The sequence below is a fragment of the Oncorhynchus masou genome, chromosome 29 (genome assembly GCF_036934945.1).
Source record: "Oncorhynchus masou masou isolate Uvic2021 chromosome 29, UVic_Omas_1.1, whole genome shotgun sequence".
NCBI lineage: Eukaryota > Metazoa > Chordata > Actinopteri > Salmoniformes > Salmonidae > Oncorhynchus > Oncorhynchus masou.
In genome coordinates, this window is record NC_088240.1 from 91,095,254 (window position 1) to 91,111,176 (window position 15,923).

General features: G+C 53.1%; 1 protein-coding gene across 2 annotated transcripts; it reads right to left on the bottom strand.

The window, feature by feature from the left end:
• Positions 1-261: 261 nt before the first annotated feature.
• Positions 262-6,189, bottom strand: echdc1 (enoyl CoA hydratase domain containing 1). Of its 2 annotated transcripts, none has more exons than XM_064946854.1 (6): positions 6,149-6,189; positions 5,327-5,700; positions 4,610-4,752; positions 1,774-1,826; positions 1,600-1,680; positions 262-1,415 (listed from the first exon to the last, which is right to left on the bottom strand). In XM_064946854.1, the coding sequence occupies exons 2-6, from the start codon at positions 5,637-5,639 to the stop codon at positions 1,001-1,003; spliced, it is 1,005 nt and encodes a 334-aa protein (XP_064802926.1). In that variant the 5' UTR covers positions 5,640-5,700; positions 6,149-6,189; the 3' UTR covers positions 262-1,000. The 2 variants fall into 2 exon arrangements, with proteins under 2 accessions (XP_064802926.1, XP_064802925.1); XM_064946853.1 differs by lacking the exon at positions 6,149-6,189 and adding an exon at positions 5,824-5,936.
• Positions 6,190-15,923: the final 9,734 nt, after the last annotated feature.

The window sequence follows — 15,923 nt, forward strand, 5'->3', positions numbered from 1 at the left end:
GTGCTCGGTCACCCCCCGGCGCTGGGTCACCCCCCGGTGCTCGGTCACCCCCTGGTGCTCGGTCACCCCCTGGTGCTCGGTCACCCCCTGGTGCTCGGTCACCCCCTGGTGCTCAGTCACCCCTGGTGTTAATGGACTGTAGTAGACCCACAAAGGTCAAAATAGCATCTTCACATGTCACAACGAGTGTATCGGACTCTCCACTGATACATATCACATCACCACTTTTAGGATGGGCACATGTCATTGTCCCATTTTAAAAGGACAGGGGCACATGTCATTGTCCCATTTTAAAAGGACAGGGGCACATGTCATTGTCCCATTTTAAAAGGACAGGGGCACATGTCATTGTCCCATTTTAAAAGGACAGGGGCACATGTCATTGTCCCATTTTAAAAGGACAGGGGCACATGTCATTGTCCCATTTTAAAAGGACAGGGGCACATGTCATTGTCCCATTTTAAAAGGACAGGGGCACATGTCATTGTCCCATTTTAAAAGGACAGGGGCACATGTCATTGTCCCATTTTAAAAGGACAGGGGCACATGTCATTGTCCCATTTTAAAAGGACGGGCACATATCCCAACAGTCGACAACAATTCCTTCACTGAAATAATTGATTGTTAGTGGTCACTCACAACACAGCAATATAAATCTGTCATTGGGTACTGTCAAACTCCCAGAGCACAGTCCAGGGATGTATTCATTCTGCCGAATGGGTTCAAAACATTTCCCAACTGAAACTATAGTTGCTATTGGACAAATACAAGTAGGATTCGTTTGCTTCTGTTTTTAAGAGACCCTTTTTTTTTAGCAACAGAAATGTCAGAATGAATACACTAGTTCAGTGTGTTCTGGTTGAGTTCAGACCCTCTCCAGCCCATCCTAATGTTCCAGTTCAGTCTCGGTGTGGGTTGGTTCACGGCTTCCACTCCAGACGTTCTAGGTTTCTCCAGAACATTAGGACGAGACTGCAATGTAATCGCAAGACGAGTTAATTCACTTGTGTTTGGCCTTAGTGGCCAGAGCCTGTAGGTTAGCCGGTCCTCCCCACACTGTCCCGAACACGTCCCTCTCAGTCCTCAGGGCCACCTCCAGGGGGAGCTCTCTCCCAGACACCACCACGCTCTTTATGGCTCTGATGACCGGGGCTGGACCCGCGGTGTAGCATCCCAACCACTGCTCTGCCTCCAGGAGGGCATTGGCTCCAGACCCAGCCAGGGAACCTTCCAGGACCCCGTCCGCAAGCCCAATCTGAAGCCCCATCTCTGGGTCTATTTTCAAAGCGCCACCCAGCATCTTCAGGGCGTTCTGGCCGCCTACGATGCGTACCAATCGAGCTGCACCGCCCCAACCAGGGACCAGACCCATGTGTTTATGGACAAACTGGATCACACTGCCCGGCGCCATCAACCTAGCAGGGAGAGACCGGGAACGTTGGTTTTTTAGAGATTGGAAACTTGGTGGATTAGTTTTTTTGATATTTCTTGAAAAGGACTTTTTATTGTGAACTCTACTTTTCTCCACTATCTGGATTTGGGCCTAAAGTTAATAAGCACAATGGTGATATCTATGGACAATGAGTCACGTTACTGTACCTAAAGTCACAGGCAGTAGTGAGTTCAGCTCCTCCCCCCAGTGCGTTCCCTTCCACCAGAGCTACAGACAACAGGGGTAGCCTTCAACAGAGAACACGTGGGTTAGTGTGGCACAGAGCATCCGGTGTGACACGCCGATCTAGAACTTTCTACCACAGAGGGCAGTGTAACTACCTCAGTAGTCTGGTCAGGGCATTCTGCATGAACGTACACATCTTTATCCCATCCTGAAAGACAAGACGCATCGTTAATAGACCACGAGGTCCAACTCAGTCCATGGAGGGCCTGGTAGTGTCTGCTGATTTTTTTTTTTGGGGGGGGGGGGGGTTCTTTCAATTAAGACCTAGACAGCCAGGTGAGGGGACTTCCTGACTAATTAGTGACCTTAATTCATCAACCAAGGAAGGAAAGAAGCACTCAGACACTCGGCCCTCCGTGGAATGAGTTTGACACGTGGTTTAGGAAGGCAGATTGGATGGTTGTAGGAGTGCCCCAATACAATGTGGTTTAGGAAGGCAGATTGGATGGAAGTAGGAGTGCCCCAATACAATGTGGTTTAGGAAGTCAGATTGGATGGAAGTAGGAGTGCCCCAATACAATGTGGTTTAGGAAGGCAGATTGGATGGAAGTAGGAGTGCCCCAATACAATGTGGTTTAGGAAGGCAGATTGGATGGTAGTAGGAGTGCCCCAATACAATGTGGTTTAGGAAGGCAGATTGGATGGAAGTAGGAGTGCCCCAATACAATGTGGTTTAGGAAGGCAGATTGGATGGAAGTAGGAGTGCCCCAATACAATGTGGTTTAGGAAGGCAGATTGGATGGAAGTAGGAGTGCCCCAATACAATGTGGTTTAGGTAGTCAGATTGGATGGTAGTAGGAGTGCCCCAATACAATGTGGTTTAGGAAGGCAGATTGGATGGTAGTAGGAGTGCCCCAATACAATGTGGTTTAGGAAGGCAGATTGGATGGTAGTAGGAGTGCCCCAATACAATGTGGTTTAGGAAGGCAGATTGGATGGAAGTTGGAGTGCCCCAATACAATGTGGTTTAGGAAGGCAGATTGGATGGTAGTAGGAGTGCCCCAATACAATGTGGTTTAGGAAGGCAGATGATGGTAGTAGGAGTGCCCCAATACAATGTGGTTTAGGAAGGCAGATTGGATGGTAGTAGGAGTGCCCCAATACAATGTGGTTTAGGAAGGCAGATTGGATGGTAGTAGAAGTGCCCCAATACAATGTGGTTTAGGAAGGCAGATTGGATGGTAGTAGGAGTGCCCCAATACAATGTGGTTTAGGAAGGCAGATTGGATGGAAGTTGGAGTGCCCCAATACAATGTGGTTTAGGAAGGCAGATTGGATGGTAGTAGGAGTGCCCCAATACAATGTGGTTTAGGAAGGCAGATTGGATGGAAGTGGGAGTGCCCCAATACAATGTGGTTTAGGAAGGCAGATTGGGTGGAAGTGGGAGTGCCCCAATACAATGTGACTGAATAAAAACTGTCCACTGAGCTTTCTACTGGTCTTTCAGAGAGAGAACCTCAGAGAGACTGACCTGAGGGTTGGATATAGCCCTGACTGACCTGAGGGTTGGATATATCCCTGACAACATTGAGGACTGACCTGAGGGTTGGATATAGCCCTGACTGACCTGAGGGTTGGATATATCTCTGACAACATTGAGGACTGACCTGAGGGTTGGATATATCTCTGACAACATTGAGGACTGACCTGAGGGTTGGATATAGCCCTGACAACATTGAGGACTGACCTGAGGGTTGGATATAGCCCTGACTGACCTGAGGGTTGGATATAGCCCTGACAACATTGAGGACTGACCTGAGGGTTGGATATATCTCTGACAACATTGAGGACTGACCTGAGGGTTGGATATAGCCCTGACAACATTGAGGACTGACCTGAGGGTTGGATATAGCCCTGACAACATTAAGGACTGACCTGAGGGTTGGATATAGCCCTGACTGACCTGAGGGTTGGATATATCTCTGACAACATTGAGGACTGACCTGAGGGTTGGATATAGCCCTGACAACATTGAGGACTGACCTGAGGGTTGGATATATCTCTGACAACATTGAGGACTGACCTGAGGGTTGGATATAGCCCTGACAACATTGAGGACTGACCTGAGGGTTGGATATAGCCCTGACTGCGTTGAGGACTGACCTGAGGGTTGGATATATCTCTGACAACATTGAGGACTGACCTGAGGGTTGGATATAGCCCTGACTGCGTTGAGGACTGACCTGAGGGTTGGATATATCTCTGACAACATTGAGGACTGACCTGAGGGTTGGATATAGCCCTGACTGCGTTGAGGACTGACCTGAGGGTTGGATATAGCCCTAACTGACCTGAGGGTTGGATATATCTCTGACAACATTGAGGACTGACCTGAGGGTTGGATATAGCCCTGACAACATTGAGGACTGACCTGAGGGTTGGATATAGCCCTGACAACATTGAGGACTGACCTGAGGGTTGGATATATCTCTGACAACATTGAGGACTGACCTGAGTGTTGGATATATCTCTGACAACATTGAGGACTGACCTGAGGGTTGGATATAGCCCTGACAACATTGAGGACTGACCTGAGGGTTGGATATATCTCTGACAACATTGAGGACTGACCTGAGGGTTGGATATAGCCCTGACAACATTGAGGACTGACCTGAGGGTTGGATATATCTCTGACAACATTGAGGACTGACCTGAGGGTTGGATATAGCCCTGACAACATTGAGGACTGACCTGAGGGTTGGATATAGCCCTGACAACATTGAGGACTGACCTGAGGGTTGGATATATCAATGACAACATTGAGGACTGACCTGAGGGTTGGATATAGCCCTGACAACATTGAGGACTGACCTGAGGGTTGGATATATCTCTGACAACATTGAGGACTGACCTGAGGGTTGGATATATCTCTGACAACATTGAGGACTGACCTGAGGGTTGGATATAGCCCTGACAACATTGAGGACTGACCTGAGGGTTGGATATAGCCCTAACTGCGTTGAGATCTGACCCAGAGCAGAATGTCCCAGCAGCCCCCTGGATGATGAGACCTTTGCCCTCCGTCCACTCCTCTAGCTGGGACACCCTCTCCTCCAGCTCCACCATCATGGAACCTGGAGAAAACAGGGTAGTGTTCAGTAGGGATAAAACGTTTTGAACCTGAGTGAAACAGAGAGGTACAATATGTTCAATATGACCTTTTTTTTCTTTCTTTTTTACGGATGAAACATCATCTCATGGAACGACGGAGACTATGAGGGGACACAAACAAACACACATTGTTTTGTTGTATTGTTAAATGGTTTGTAATTGTAAGTCCTTGTCCTTCAGTGCATCAGTGTTCTGTTGTCATGTTTTGTGTTCTTTTTGTGGACCTCCCAGGATGAGCAGCTGCTGCTTCTGCAAAAACTAATGGATCCAAATAAACACTTTTTGTTTTGGTCATCTGTTGCGAAACGTTTTGCTACAGTGTGCCCTACTCAACACAACCCAGTTCATTGATCACAGTTCCACTGTCATTCTCAGGAGAAACAAAGAGTCGGAAATATAAACTGAAATATATTTTGCTCCGTTTGGTGAAGAGAAAACCAAAGAGAATCGGAGTGATATTTAGTCTGAATTGCAGGTTAGCAAAGAGCAACACTCGGATCAATTAATAAAATATAACATTAGGCAGTGCTTCCATACCAGAGAAAGCGTTCATGCGAGCAAGGTTGTTGACGGTCAGTACCGCGATGCCCGACTCCTGCTTGACAAGGTCTATAGATCCCCCAGGGAAAGCTTGGAGTTTCTCTCTGATCTCCTTCTCCTGGAACCCCTTGGCATCGGTGTAAACTGATCCAATCCCCCTGAGGAGGTACTGCCCCCAAGCACCAGGCCGACTCCCCCTGAGGAGGTGCTGCCCCCAGGCACCAGGCCGACTCCCCCTGAGGAGGTGCTGCCCCCAGCCACCAAGCTGAATGCCCCCGAGGAGGTGCTTCCTGGCTGCAGACAGAACCATGCTGCTACCAGGGAAAGGTAGGAGGTGAAGGATGGAGGGATAGAAACACACAGGAGAGGGACTGAGGAAGAGGAGGAGAGAGAGAGAAACAAAAAGGAGAGGGAAACAGAGAGAAATCAGCACTGTTATTGAACTGTAAAACAGTTGGCCAGAGTTGGTTACTAGGCCGTATGTGTGCAGTTACCAGCCCATAATAGTCCTCGGTCTGTGCTAACTGAGGCAGATCGACACGAGCTCAGGTCCAAGGGCATGCGTCCGGTCCCAACTAAGAGATCTACGCATGCGCATCTGACCCATGCAGAGGCACCATATTGTTGTTGCCTTCGAGCGATGGGCAAGAGCTAGCCGACAAACCATGTCCTTCACAGTTATATCCTCTTTATAAAAATGTGGATTTCTAAAAGCGTAGACGTTAACATCCCCAAAAGTACTGTGGAAAAAACGTCCCTAACAACCTGACAATTAGGTGATATAACATAAGAAGCGACATCTTAAAAACATTCACAAACCTGTGCTGCCTGATAGCTAGATGTTGTGGTGTTACGTTGAAACCTCTCCCCCCGGAAACATGAACCAGTGAAGAAGGAACCTGGCCAGCGGCACGTCGCTGGAACCGACACACGAGGGCAAGCGAACACTCCCATCATTCAGAATGATTGATTCTATGTGGTTTTACCAAAGAGAATTGTGGTATGGACTCATTTTTCGGTTCACCGTATTGTCTCGTAATTATATATGTCGTTCATAAATGATTCAAACATGTCGTGCTATCAGTTCACACCCTTTTTTCCTCGACATTTATTTTTATTTAACCTTTATTTAATTAGGCAAGTCAGTTAAGAACACATCTTTATTTACAATGACAGCCTACCAACAGCCAAAAAGCCTTTGCGGGGACAGGGGGTGAAAAAATAAAATAAATGAAAAATACATTTAGAAAAAAGTAAATGCATGCTCCTGGTATCCCCACCTCTCCTCTCCACCTCCTCCTGATATCCCCACCTCTCCTCTCCACCTCCTCCTGATATCCCCACCTCTCCTCTCTCCCTCCTCCTGATATCCCCTCCTCTCCTCTCTCCACCTCCTCCTGATATTCCCACCTCTCCTCTCTCCCTCCTCCTGATATCCCCACCTCTCCTCTCCACCTCCTCCTGATATCCCCACCTCTCCTCTCTCCCTCCCTCCTGATATCCCCACCTCTCCTCTCTCCACCTCCTCCTGATATCCCCACCTCTCCTCTCCACCTCCTCCTGATATCCCCACCTCTCCTCTCCACCTCCTCCTGATATCCCCACCTCTCCTCTCTCCACCTCCTCCTGATATCCCCACCTCTCCTCTCTCCCTCCTCCTGATATCCCCACCTCTCCTCTCCACCTCCTCCTGATATCCCCACCTCTCCTCTCTCCCTCCTCCTGATATCCCCACCTTTCCTCTCCACCTCCTCCTGATATCCCCACCTCTCCTATCTCCCTCCTCCTGATATCCCCACCTCTCCTCCCTCCCTCCTCCTGGTATCCCCACCTCTCCTCTCTCCCTCCTCCTGATATCCCCTCCTTTCCTCTCTCCCTCCTCCTGATATCCCCACCTCTCCTCTCTCCCTCCTCCTGATATCCCCTCCTCTCCTCTCTACCTCCTCCTGATATCCCCTCCTTTCCTCTCTCCCTCCCTCCTCCTGATATCCCCACCTCTCCTCTCTCCCTCCTCCTGATATCCCCTCCTCTCCTCTCTACCTCCTCCTGATATCCCCTCCTTTCCTCTCTCCCTCCCTCCTCCTGATATCCCCTCCTTTCCTCTCTCCCTCCTCCTGATATCCCCTCCTTTCCTCTCTCCCTCCCTCCTCCTGATATCCCCTCCTTTCCTCTCTCCCTCCTCCTGATATCCCCTCCTTTCCTCTCTCCCTCCCTCCTCCTGATATCCCCTCCTTTCCTCTCTCCCTCCCTCCTCCTGATATCCCCTCCTTTCCTCTCTCCCTCCTGATATCCCCACCTTTCCTCTCTCCCTCCTCCTGATATCCCCTCCTCTCCTCTCTCCCTCCTCCTGATATCCCCACCTCTCCCCTCCCTCCTCCTGATATCCCCACCTCTCCTCTCTCCCTCCTCCTGATATCCCCACCTCTCCTCTCTCCCTCCTCCTGATATCCCCTCCTCTCCTCTCTCCCTCCTCCTGATATCCCCTCCTCTCCTCTCTCCCTCCTCCTGATATCCCCACCTCTCCTCTCTCCCTCCTCCTGATATCCCCACCTCTCCTCTCTCCCTCCTCCTGATATCCCCACCTTTCCTCTCTCCCTCCTCCTGATATCCCCACCTTTCCTCTCTCCCCTCCCTCCTCCTGATATCCCCTCCTCTCCTCTCTCCCTCCTCCTGATATCCCCACCTCTCCTCTCTCCCCTCCCTCCTCCTGATATCCCCACCTCTCCTCTCTCCCTCCTCCTGATATCCCCACCTTTCCTCTCTCCCCTCCCTCCTCCTGATATCCCCTCCTCTCCTCTCTCCCTCCTCCTGATATCCCCACCCCCACCTCTCCTCTCTCCCCTCCCTCCTCCTGATATCCCCACCTCTCCTCCCTCCCTCCTCCTGATATCCCCACCTCTCCTCTCTCCCTCCTCCTGATATCCCCACCTCTCCTCTCTCCCTCCTCCTGATATCCCCACCTCTCCTCTCTCCCTCCTCCTGATATCCCCACCTTTCCTCTCCTCCTCCTGATATCCCCACCTCTCCTAGCTCCCTCCTCCTGATATCCCCACCTCTCCTCTCTCCCTCCTCCTGATATCCCCACCTCTCCTCTCTCCCTCCTCCTGATATCCCCACCTTTCCTCTCTACCTCCTCCTGATATCCCCTCCTCTCCTCTCTCCCTCCTCCTGATATCCCCACCTCTCCTCTCCCTCCTCCTGATATCCCCACCTCCCTCCCCCTCCCTCCTCCTGATATCCCCACCTCTCCTCTCTCCCTCCTCCTGATATCCCCACCTTTCCTCTCTCCCCTCCCTCCTCCTGATATCCCCACCTTTCCTCTCTCCCTCCTCCTGATATCCCCACCTTTCCTCTCTCCCTCCTCCTGATATCCCCACCTTTCCTCTCTCCCCTCCCTCCTCCTGATATCCCCTCCTCTCCTCTCTCCCTCCTCCTGATATCCCCACCTCTCCTCTCTCCCCTCCCTCCTCCTGATATCCCCACCTCTCCTCTCTCCCTCCTCCTGATATCCCCTCCTCTCCTCTCTCCCTCCTCCTGATATCCCCACCTCTCCCCTCCCTCCTCCTGATATCCCCACCTCTCCTCTCTCCCTCCTCCTGATATCCCCACCTCTCCTCTCTCCCCTCCCTCCTCCTGATATCCCCACCTCTCCTCTCTCCCTCCTCCTGATATCCCCTCCTCTCCTCTCTCCCTCCTCCTGATATCCCCACCTCTCCTCTCTCCCTCCTCCTGATATCCCCTCCTCTCCTCTCTCCCTCCTCCTGATATCCCCACCTCTCCCCTCCCTCCTCCTGATATCCCCTCCTCTCCTCTCTCCCTCCTCCTGATATCCCCACCTCTCCTCTCTCCCTCCTCCTGATATCCCCACCTCTCCTCTCTCCCTCCTCCTGATATCCCCTCCTCTCCTCTCTCCCTCCTCCTGATATCCCCTCCTCTCCTCTCTACCTCCTCCTGATATCCCCTCCTTTCCTCTCTCCCTCCCTCCTCATGATATCCCCTCCTTTCCTCTCTCCCTCCTCCTGATATCCCCTCCTTTCCTCTCTCCTCTCCCTCCTCCTGATATCCCCTCCTCTCCTCTCTCCCTCCTCCTGATATCCCCACCTCTCCTCTCTCCCTCCTCCTGATATCCCCTCCTCTCCTCTCTCCCTCCTCCTGATATCCCCTCCTCTCCTCTCTACCTCCTCCTGATATCCCCTCCTTTCCTCTCTCCCTCCCTCCTCCTGATATCCCCTCCTCTCCTCTCTCCCTCCTCCTGATATCCCCACCTCTCCCCTCCCTCCTCCTGATATCCCCTCCTTTCCTCTCTACCTCCTCCTGATATCCCCACCTCTCCTCTCTCCCTCCTCCTGATATCCCCACCTCTCCCCTCCCTCCTCCTGATATCCCCACCTCTCCTCTCTCCCTCCTCCTGATATCCCCACCTCTCCCCTCCCTCCTCCTGATATCCCCACCTCTCCCCTCCCTCCTCCTGATATCCCCACCTCTCCTCCCTCCCTCCTCCTGATATCCCCTCCTCTCCTCTCTCCCTCCTCCTGATATCCCCACCTCTCCTCTCTCCCTCCTCCTGATATCCCCACCTCTCCTCTCTCCCTCCTCCTGATATCCCCTCCTCTCCTCTCTCCCTCCTCCTGATATCCCCTCCTCTCCTCTCTCCCTCCTCCTGATATCCCCACCTCTCCTCTCTCCCTCCTCCTGATATCCCCACCTCTCCCCTCTCCCTCCTCCTGATATCCCCACCTTTCCTCTCTCCCTCCTCCTGATATCCCCACCTCTCCTCTCTCCCCTCCCTCCTCCTGATATCCCCTCCTCTCCTCTCTCCCTCCTCCTGATATCCCCACCTCTCCTCTCTCCCTCCTCCTGATATCCCCACCTCTCCTCTCTCCCTCCTCCTGATATCCCCACCTCTCCTCTCTCCCCCTCCTCCTGATATCCCCACCTTTCCTCTCTCCCTCCTCCTGATATCCCCACCTCTCCTCTCTCCCCTCCCTCCTCCTGATATCCCCTCCTCTCCTCTCTACTCCTCCTGATATCCCCACCTCTCCTCTCTCCCTCCTCCTGATATCCCCACCTCTCCTCTCTCCCTCCTCCTGATATCCCCACCTCTCCTCTCTCCCTCCTCCTGATATCCCCTCCTCTCCTCTCTCCCTCCTCCTGATATCCCCACCTCTCCTCTCTCCCTCCTCCTGATATCCCCACCTCTCCTCTCTCCCTCCTCCTGATATCCCCACCTTTCCTCTCTCCCTCCTCCTGATATCCCCACCTCTCCTCTCTCCCCTCCCTCCTCCTGATATCCCCTCCTCTCCTCTCTCCCTCCTCCTGATATCCCCACCTCTCCTCTCTCCCTCCTCCTGATATCCCCACCTCTCCTCTCTCCCTCCTCCTGATATCCCCACCTTTCCTCTCTCCCTCCTCCTGATATCCCCTCCTCTCCTCTCTCCCTCCTCCTGATATCCCCACCTCTCCTCTCTCCCTCCTCCTGATATCCTCTCTCCCTCCTCCTGATATCCCCTCCTCTCTCCCTCCTCCTGATATCCTCTCTCCCTCCTCCTGATATCCCCTCCTCTCTCCCTCCTCCTGATATCCCCACCTCTCCTCCCTCCCTCCTCCTGATATCCCCACCTCTCTCCCTCCCTCCTCCTGATATCCCCTCCTTTCCTCTCTCCCTCCTCCTGATATCCCCTCCTCTCCTCTCTCCCTCCTCCTGATATCCCCACCTCTCCTCTCTCCCTCCTCCTGATATCCCCACCTCTCCTCTCTCCCTCCTCCTGATATCCCCACCTCTCCTCTCTCCCTCCTCCTGATATCCCCACCCTCCCTCCCTCCTCCTGATATCCCCACCTCTCCCCTCCTCCTCTCCTCCTCCTCCTGATATCCCCACCTCTCCTCTCTCCCTCCTCCTGATATCCCCACCTCTCCTCTCTACCTCCTCCTGATATCCCCACCTCTCCTCTCTCCCTCCCTCCTGATATCCCCTCCTTTCCTCTCTCCCTCCTCCTGATATCCCCTCCTTTCCTCTCTCCCTCCTCCTGATATCCCCACCTTTCCTCTCTCCCTCCTCCTGATATCCCCACCTCTCCTCTCTCCCTCCTCCTGATATCCCCTCCTCTCCTCTCTCCCTCCTCCTGATATCCCCACCTCTCCTCTCTCCCCCTCCTGATATCCCCTCCTCTCCTCTCTCCCTCCTCCTGATATCCCCACCTCTCCTCTCTACCTCCTCCTGATATCCCCACCTCTCCTCTCTCCCTCCTCCTGATATCCCCACCTCTCCTCTCTCCCTCCTCCTGATATCCTCTCTCCCTCCTCCTGATATCCCCACCTCTCCTCTCTCCCCTCCCTCCTCCTGATATCCCCTCCTTTCCTCTCTCCCTCCTCCTGATATCCCCTCCTCTCCTCTCCTCTCCCTCCTCCTGATATCCCCACCTCTCCTCTCTCCCCTCCCTCCTCCTGATATCCCCTCCTTTCCTCTCTCCCTCCTCCTGATATCCCCACCTTTCCTCTCTACCTCCTCCTGACATCCCCACCTCTCCTCTCTCCCTCCTCCTGATATCCCCACCTTTCCTCTCTTCCTCCTCTTGATATCCCCACCTCTCCTCTCTCCCCTCCCTCCTCCTGATATCCCCACCTTTCCTCTCTCCCTCCCTCCTGATATCCCCACCTCTCCTCTCCACCTCCTCCTGATATCCCCACCTCTCCTCCCTCCCTCCTCCTGATATCCCCACCTCTCCTCTCTCCCTCCTCCTGATATCCCCACCTTTCCTCTCTACCTCCTCCTGATATCCCCACCTCTCTCCCCTCCCTCCTCCTGATATCCCCTCCTTTCCTCTCTCCCTCCTCCTGATATCCCCTCCTCTCCTCTCTCCCTCCTCCTGATATCCCCTCCTCTCCTCTCTCCACCTCCTCCTGATATCCCCACCTCTCCTCTCTCCCTCCTCCTGATATCCCCACCTCTCTCCCCTCCCTCCTCCTGATATCCCCTCCTCTCCTCTCCACCTCCTCCTGATATCCCCACCTCTCCTCTCTCCCTCCTCCTGATATCCCCACCTCTCCTCTCTCCCTCCTCCTGATATCCCCTCCTCTCCTCTCTTCCTCCTCCTGATATCCCCACCTCTCCTCTCTCCCTCCTCCTGATATCCCCTCCTCTCCTCTCTTCCTCCTCCTGATATCCCCACCTTTCCTCTCTACCTCCTCCTGATATCCCCACCTCTCCTCTCTCCCTCCTCCTGATATCCCCACCTCTCCTCCCTCCCTCCTCCTGATATCCCCACCTTTCCTCTCTCCCTCCTCCTGATATCCCCACCTCTCCTCTCTCCCTCCTCCTGATATCCCCACCTCTCCTCTCTCCCTCCTCCTGATATCCCCACCTCTCCTCCCTCCCTCCTCCTGATATCCCCACCTCTCCTCTCTCCCTCCTCCTGATATCCCCACCTCTCCTCTCTCCCTCCTCCTGATATCCCCACCTCTCCTCCCTCCCTCCTCCTGATATCCCCACCTTTCCTCTCTCCCTCCTCCTGATATCCCCACCTCTCCTCTCTCCCTCCTCCTGATATCCCCTCCTCTCCTCTCTCCCTCCTCCTGATATCCCCACCTCTCCTCTCCCTCCTCTTGATATCCCCTCCTCTCCTCTCTCCCTCCTCCTGATATCCCCTCCTTTCCTCTCTCCCTCCTCCTGATATCCCCTCCTCTCCTCTCTTCCTCCTCCTGATATCCCCACCTTTCCTCTCTCCCTCCTCCTGATATCCCCACCTCTCCTCTCTCCCTCCTCCTGATATCCCCACCTCTCCTCTCTCCCTCCTCCTGATATCCCCACCTCTCCTCTCTCCCTCCTCCTGATATCCCCACCTCTCCTCCCTCCCTCCTCCTGATATCCCCACCTTTCCTCTCTCCCTCCTCCTGATATCCCCACCTCTCCTCTCTCCCTCCTCCTCCTGATATCCCCACCTCTCCTCTCCCCCTCCCTCCTCCTGATATCCCCACCTCTCCTCTCTCCCTCCTCCTGATATCCCCACCTCTCCTCTCTCCCTCCTCCTGATATCCCCTCCTTTCCTCTCTCCCTCCTCCTGATATCCCCACCTCTCCTCTCCACCTCCTCCTGATATCCCCACCTCTCCTCTCCCCTCCCTCCTCCTGATATCCCCACCTCTCCTCTCTCCCTCCTCCTGATATCCCCTCCTTTCCTCTCTCCCTCCTGACATCCCCACCTTTCTTCTCTACCTGCTCCTGATTTTCATTTATTTGTGGGGAAAAAAATCTTTGCAATTCACTTTATATTCTTGTAAGGGTTGTCTCCTTAGTTTTGCAGATTGGATGTTTGATATAAAACACACACCAACCATAATTCTGCCATAGCGTCTCCACACAGTGTGTAAGATCACATGGCAGTAGGAACAGAGCTCCCTTTCTGCCTGCCTCCATTCATTCCCCTGTTATAAACACAGCATTCTGTCTGAGGAACACATTCAGCTCGCAGGTCCTTATTCAGTCAGGAGAGGAGGCTTTTGTAATAACACATAGTTGGTTACCCTGTGAATATCAGACCTGTGAATACCAGACCTGTGAATACCAGACCTGTGAATACCAGACCTGTGAATATCAGACCTGTGAATACCAGACCTGTGAATATCAGACCTGTGAATACCAGACCTGTGAATACCAGACCCGTGAATAGCAGACCTGTGAATACCAGACCTGTGAATACCAGACCTGTGAATAGCAGACCTGTGAATAGCAGACCTGTGAATATCAGACCTGTGAATACCAGACCTGTGAATAGCAGACCTGTGAACAGCAGTCCTGTGAATACCAGACCTGTGAATACCAGACCTGTGAATACCAGACCTGTGAATAGCAGACCTGTGAATACCAGACCTGTGAATACCAGACCTGTGAATAGCAGACCTGTGAATAGCAGACCTGTGAATAGCAGACCTGTGAATACCAGACCTGTGAATACCAGACCTGTGAATACCAGACCTGTGAATACCAGACCTGTGAATATCAGACCTGTGAATACCAGACCTGTGAATATCATACCTGTGAATAGCAGACCTGTGAATACCAGACCTGTGAATACCAGACCTGTGAATACCAGACCTGTGAATATCAGACCTGTGAATACCAGACCTGTGAATAGCAGACCTGTGAACAGCAGACCTGTGAATACCAGACCTGTGAATACCAGACCTGTGAATAGCAGACCTGTGAATAGCAGACCTGTGAATACCAGACCTGTGAATACCAGACCTGTGAATACCAGACCTGTGAATACCAGACCTGTGAATACCAGACCTGTGAATACCAGACCTGTGAATAGCAGACCTGTGAACAGCAGACCTGTGAATACCAGACCTGTGAATACCAGACCTGTGAATAGCAGACCTGTGAATAGCAGACCTGTGAATAGCAGACCTGTGAATACCAGACCTGTGAATACCAGACCTGTGAATACCAGACCTGTGAATATCAGACCTGTGAATACCAGACCTGTGAATATCAGACCTGTGAATAGCAGACCTGTGAATACCAGACCTGTGAATACCAGACCTGTGAATACCAGACCTGTGAATACGGTTTCATCTGCCCTACCCCAGTCATTCCAGACTCTGGGACTCTGCCCTATCCCAGTCGTTCCAGACTCTGCCCTATCCCAGTGGTTCCAGACTCTGGGACTCTGCCCTATCCCAGTCATTCCAGACTCTAGGACTCTGCCCTACCCCAGTCGTTCCAGACTCTGGGACTCTGCCCTATCCCAGTCGTTCCAGACTCTGGGACTCTGCCCTATCCCAGTCGTTCCAGACTCTGGGACTCTGCCCTATCCCAGTCGTTCCAGACGCTAGAACTCTGCCCTACCCCAGTCGTTCCAGACTCTGGGACTCTGCCCTATCCCAGTCGTTCCAGACTCTGGGACTCTGCCCTATCCCAGTCGTTCCAGACGCTAGAACTCTGCCCTACCCCAGTCGTTCCAGACTCTAGGACTCTGCCCTACCCCAGTCATTCCAGACTCTGGGACTCTGCCCTATCCCAGTCGTTCCAGACTCTGCCCTATCCCAGTCGTTCCAGACTCTGGGACTCTGCCCTATCCCAGTCATTCCAGACTCTAGGACTCTGCCCTACCCCAGTCGTTCCAGACTCTGCCCTATCCCAGTCGTTCCAGACTCTGGGACTCTGCCCTATCCCAGTCATTCCAGACTCTAGGACTCTGCCCTACCCCAGTCGTTCCAGACTCTGCCCTATCCCAGTCGTTCCAGACTCTGGGACTCTGCCCTATCCCAGTCATTCCAGACTCTAGGACTCTGCCCTACCCCAGTCGTTCCAGACTCTGCCCTACCCCAGTCGTTCCAGACTCTGGGACTCTGCCCTACCCCAGTCATTCCAGACTCTGGGACTCTGCCCTACCCCAGTCATTCCAGACTCTGGGACTCTGCCCTACCCCAGTCATTCCAGACTCTGGGACTCTGCCCTACCCCAGTCATTCCAGACTCTGGGACTCTGCCCTACCCCAGTCATTCCAGACTCTAGGACTCTGCCCTACCCCAGTCATTCCAGACTCTAGGACTCTGCCCTACCCCAGTCATTCCAGACTCTGGGACTCTGCCCT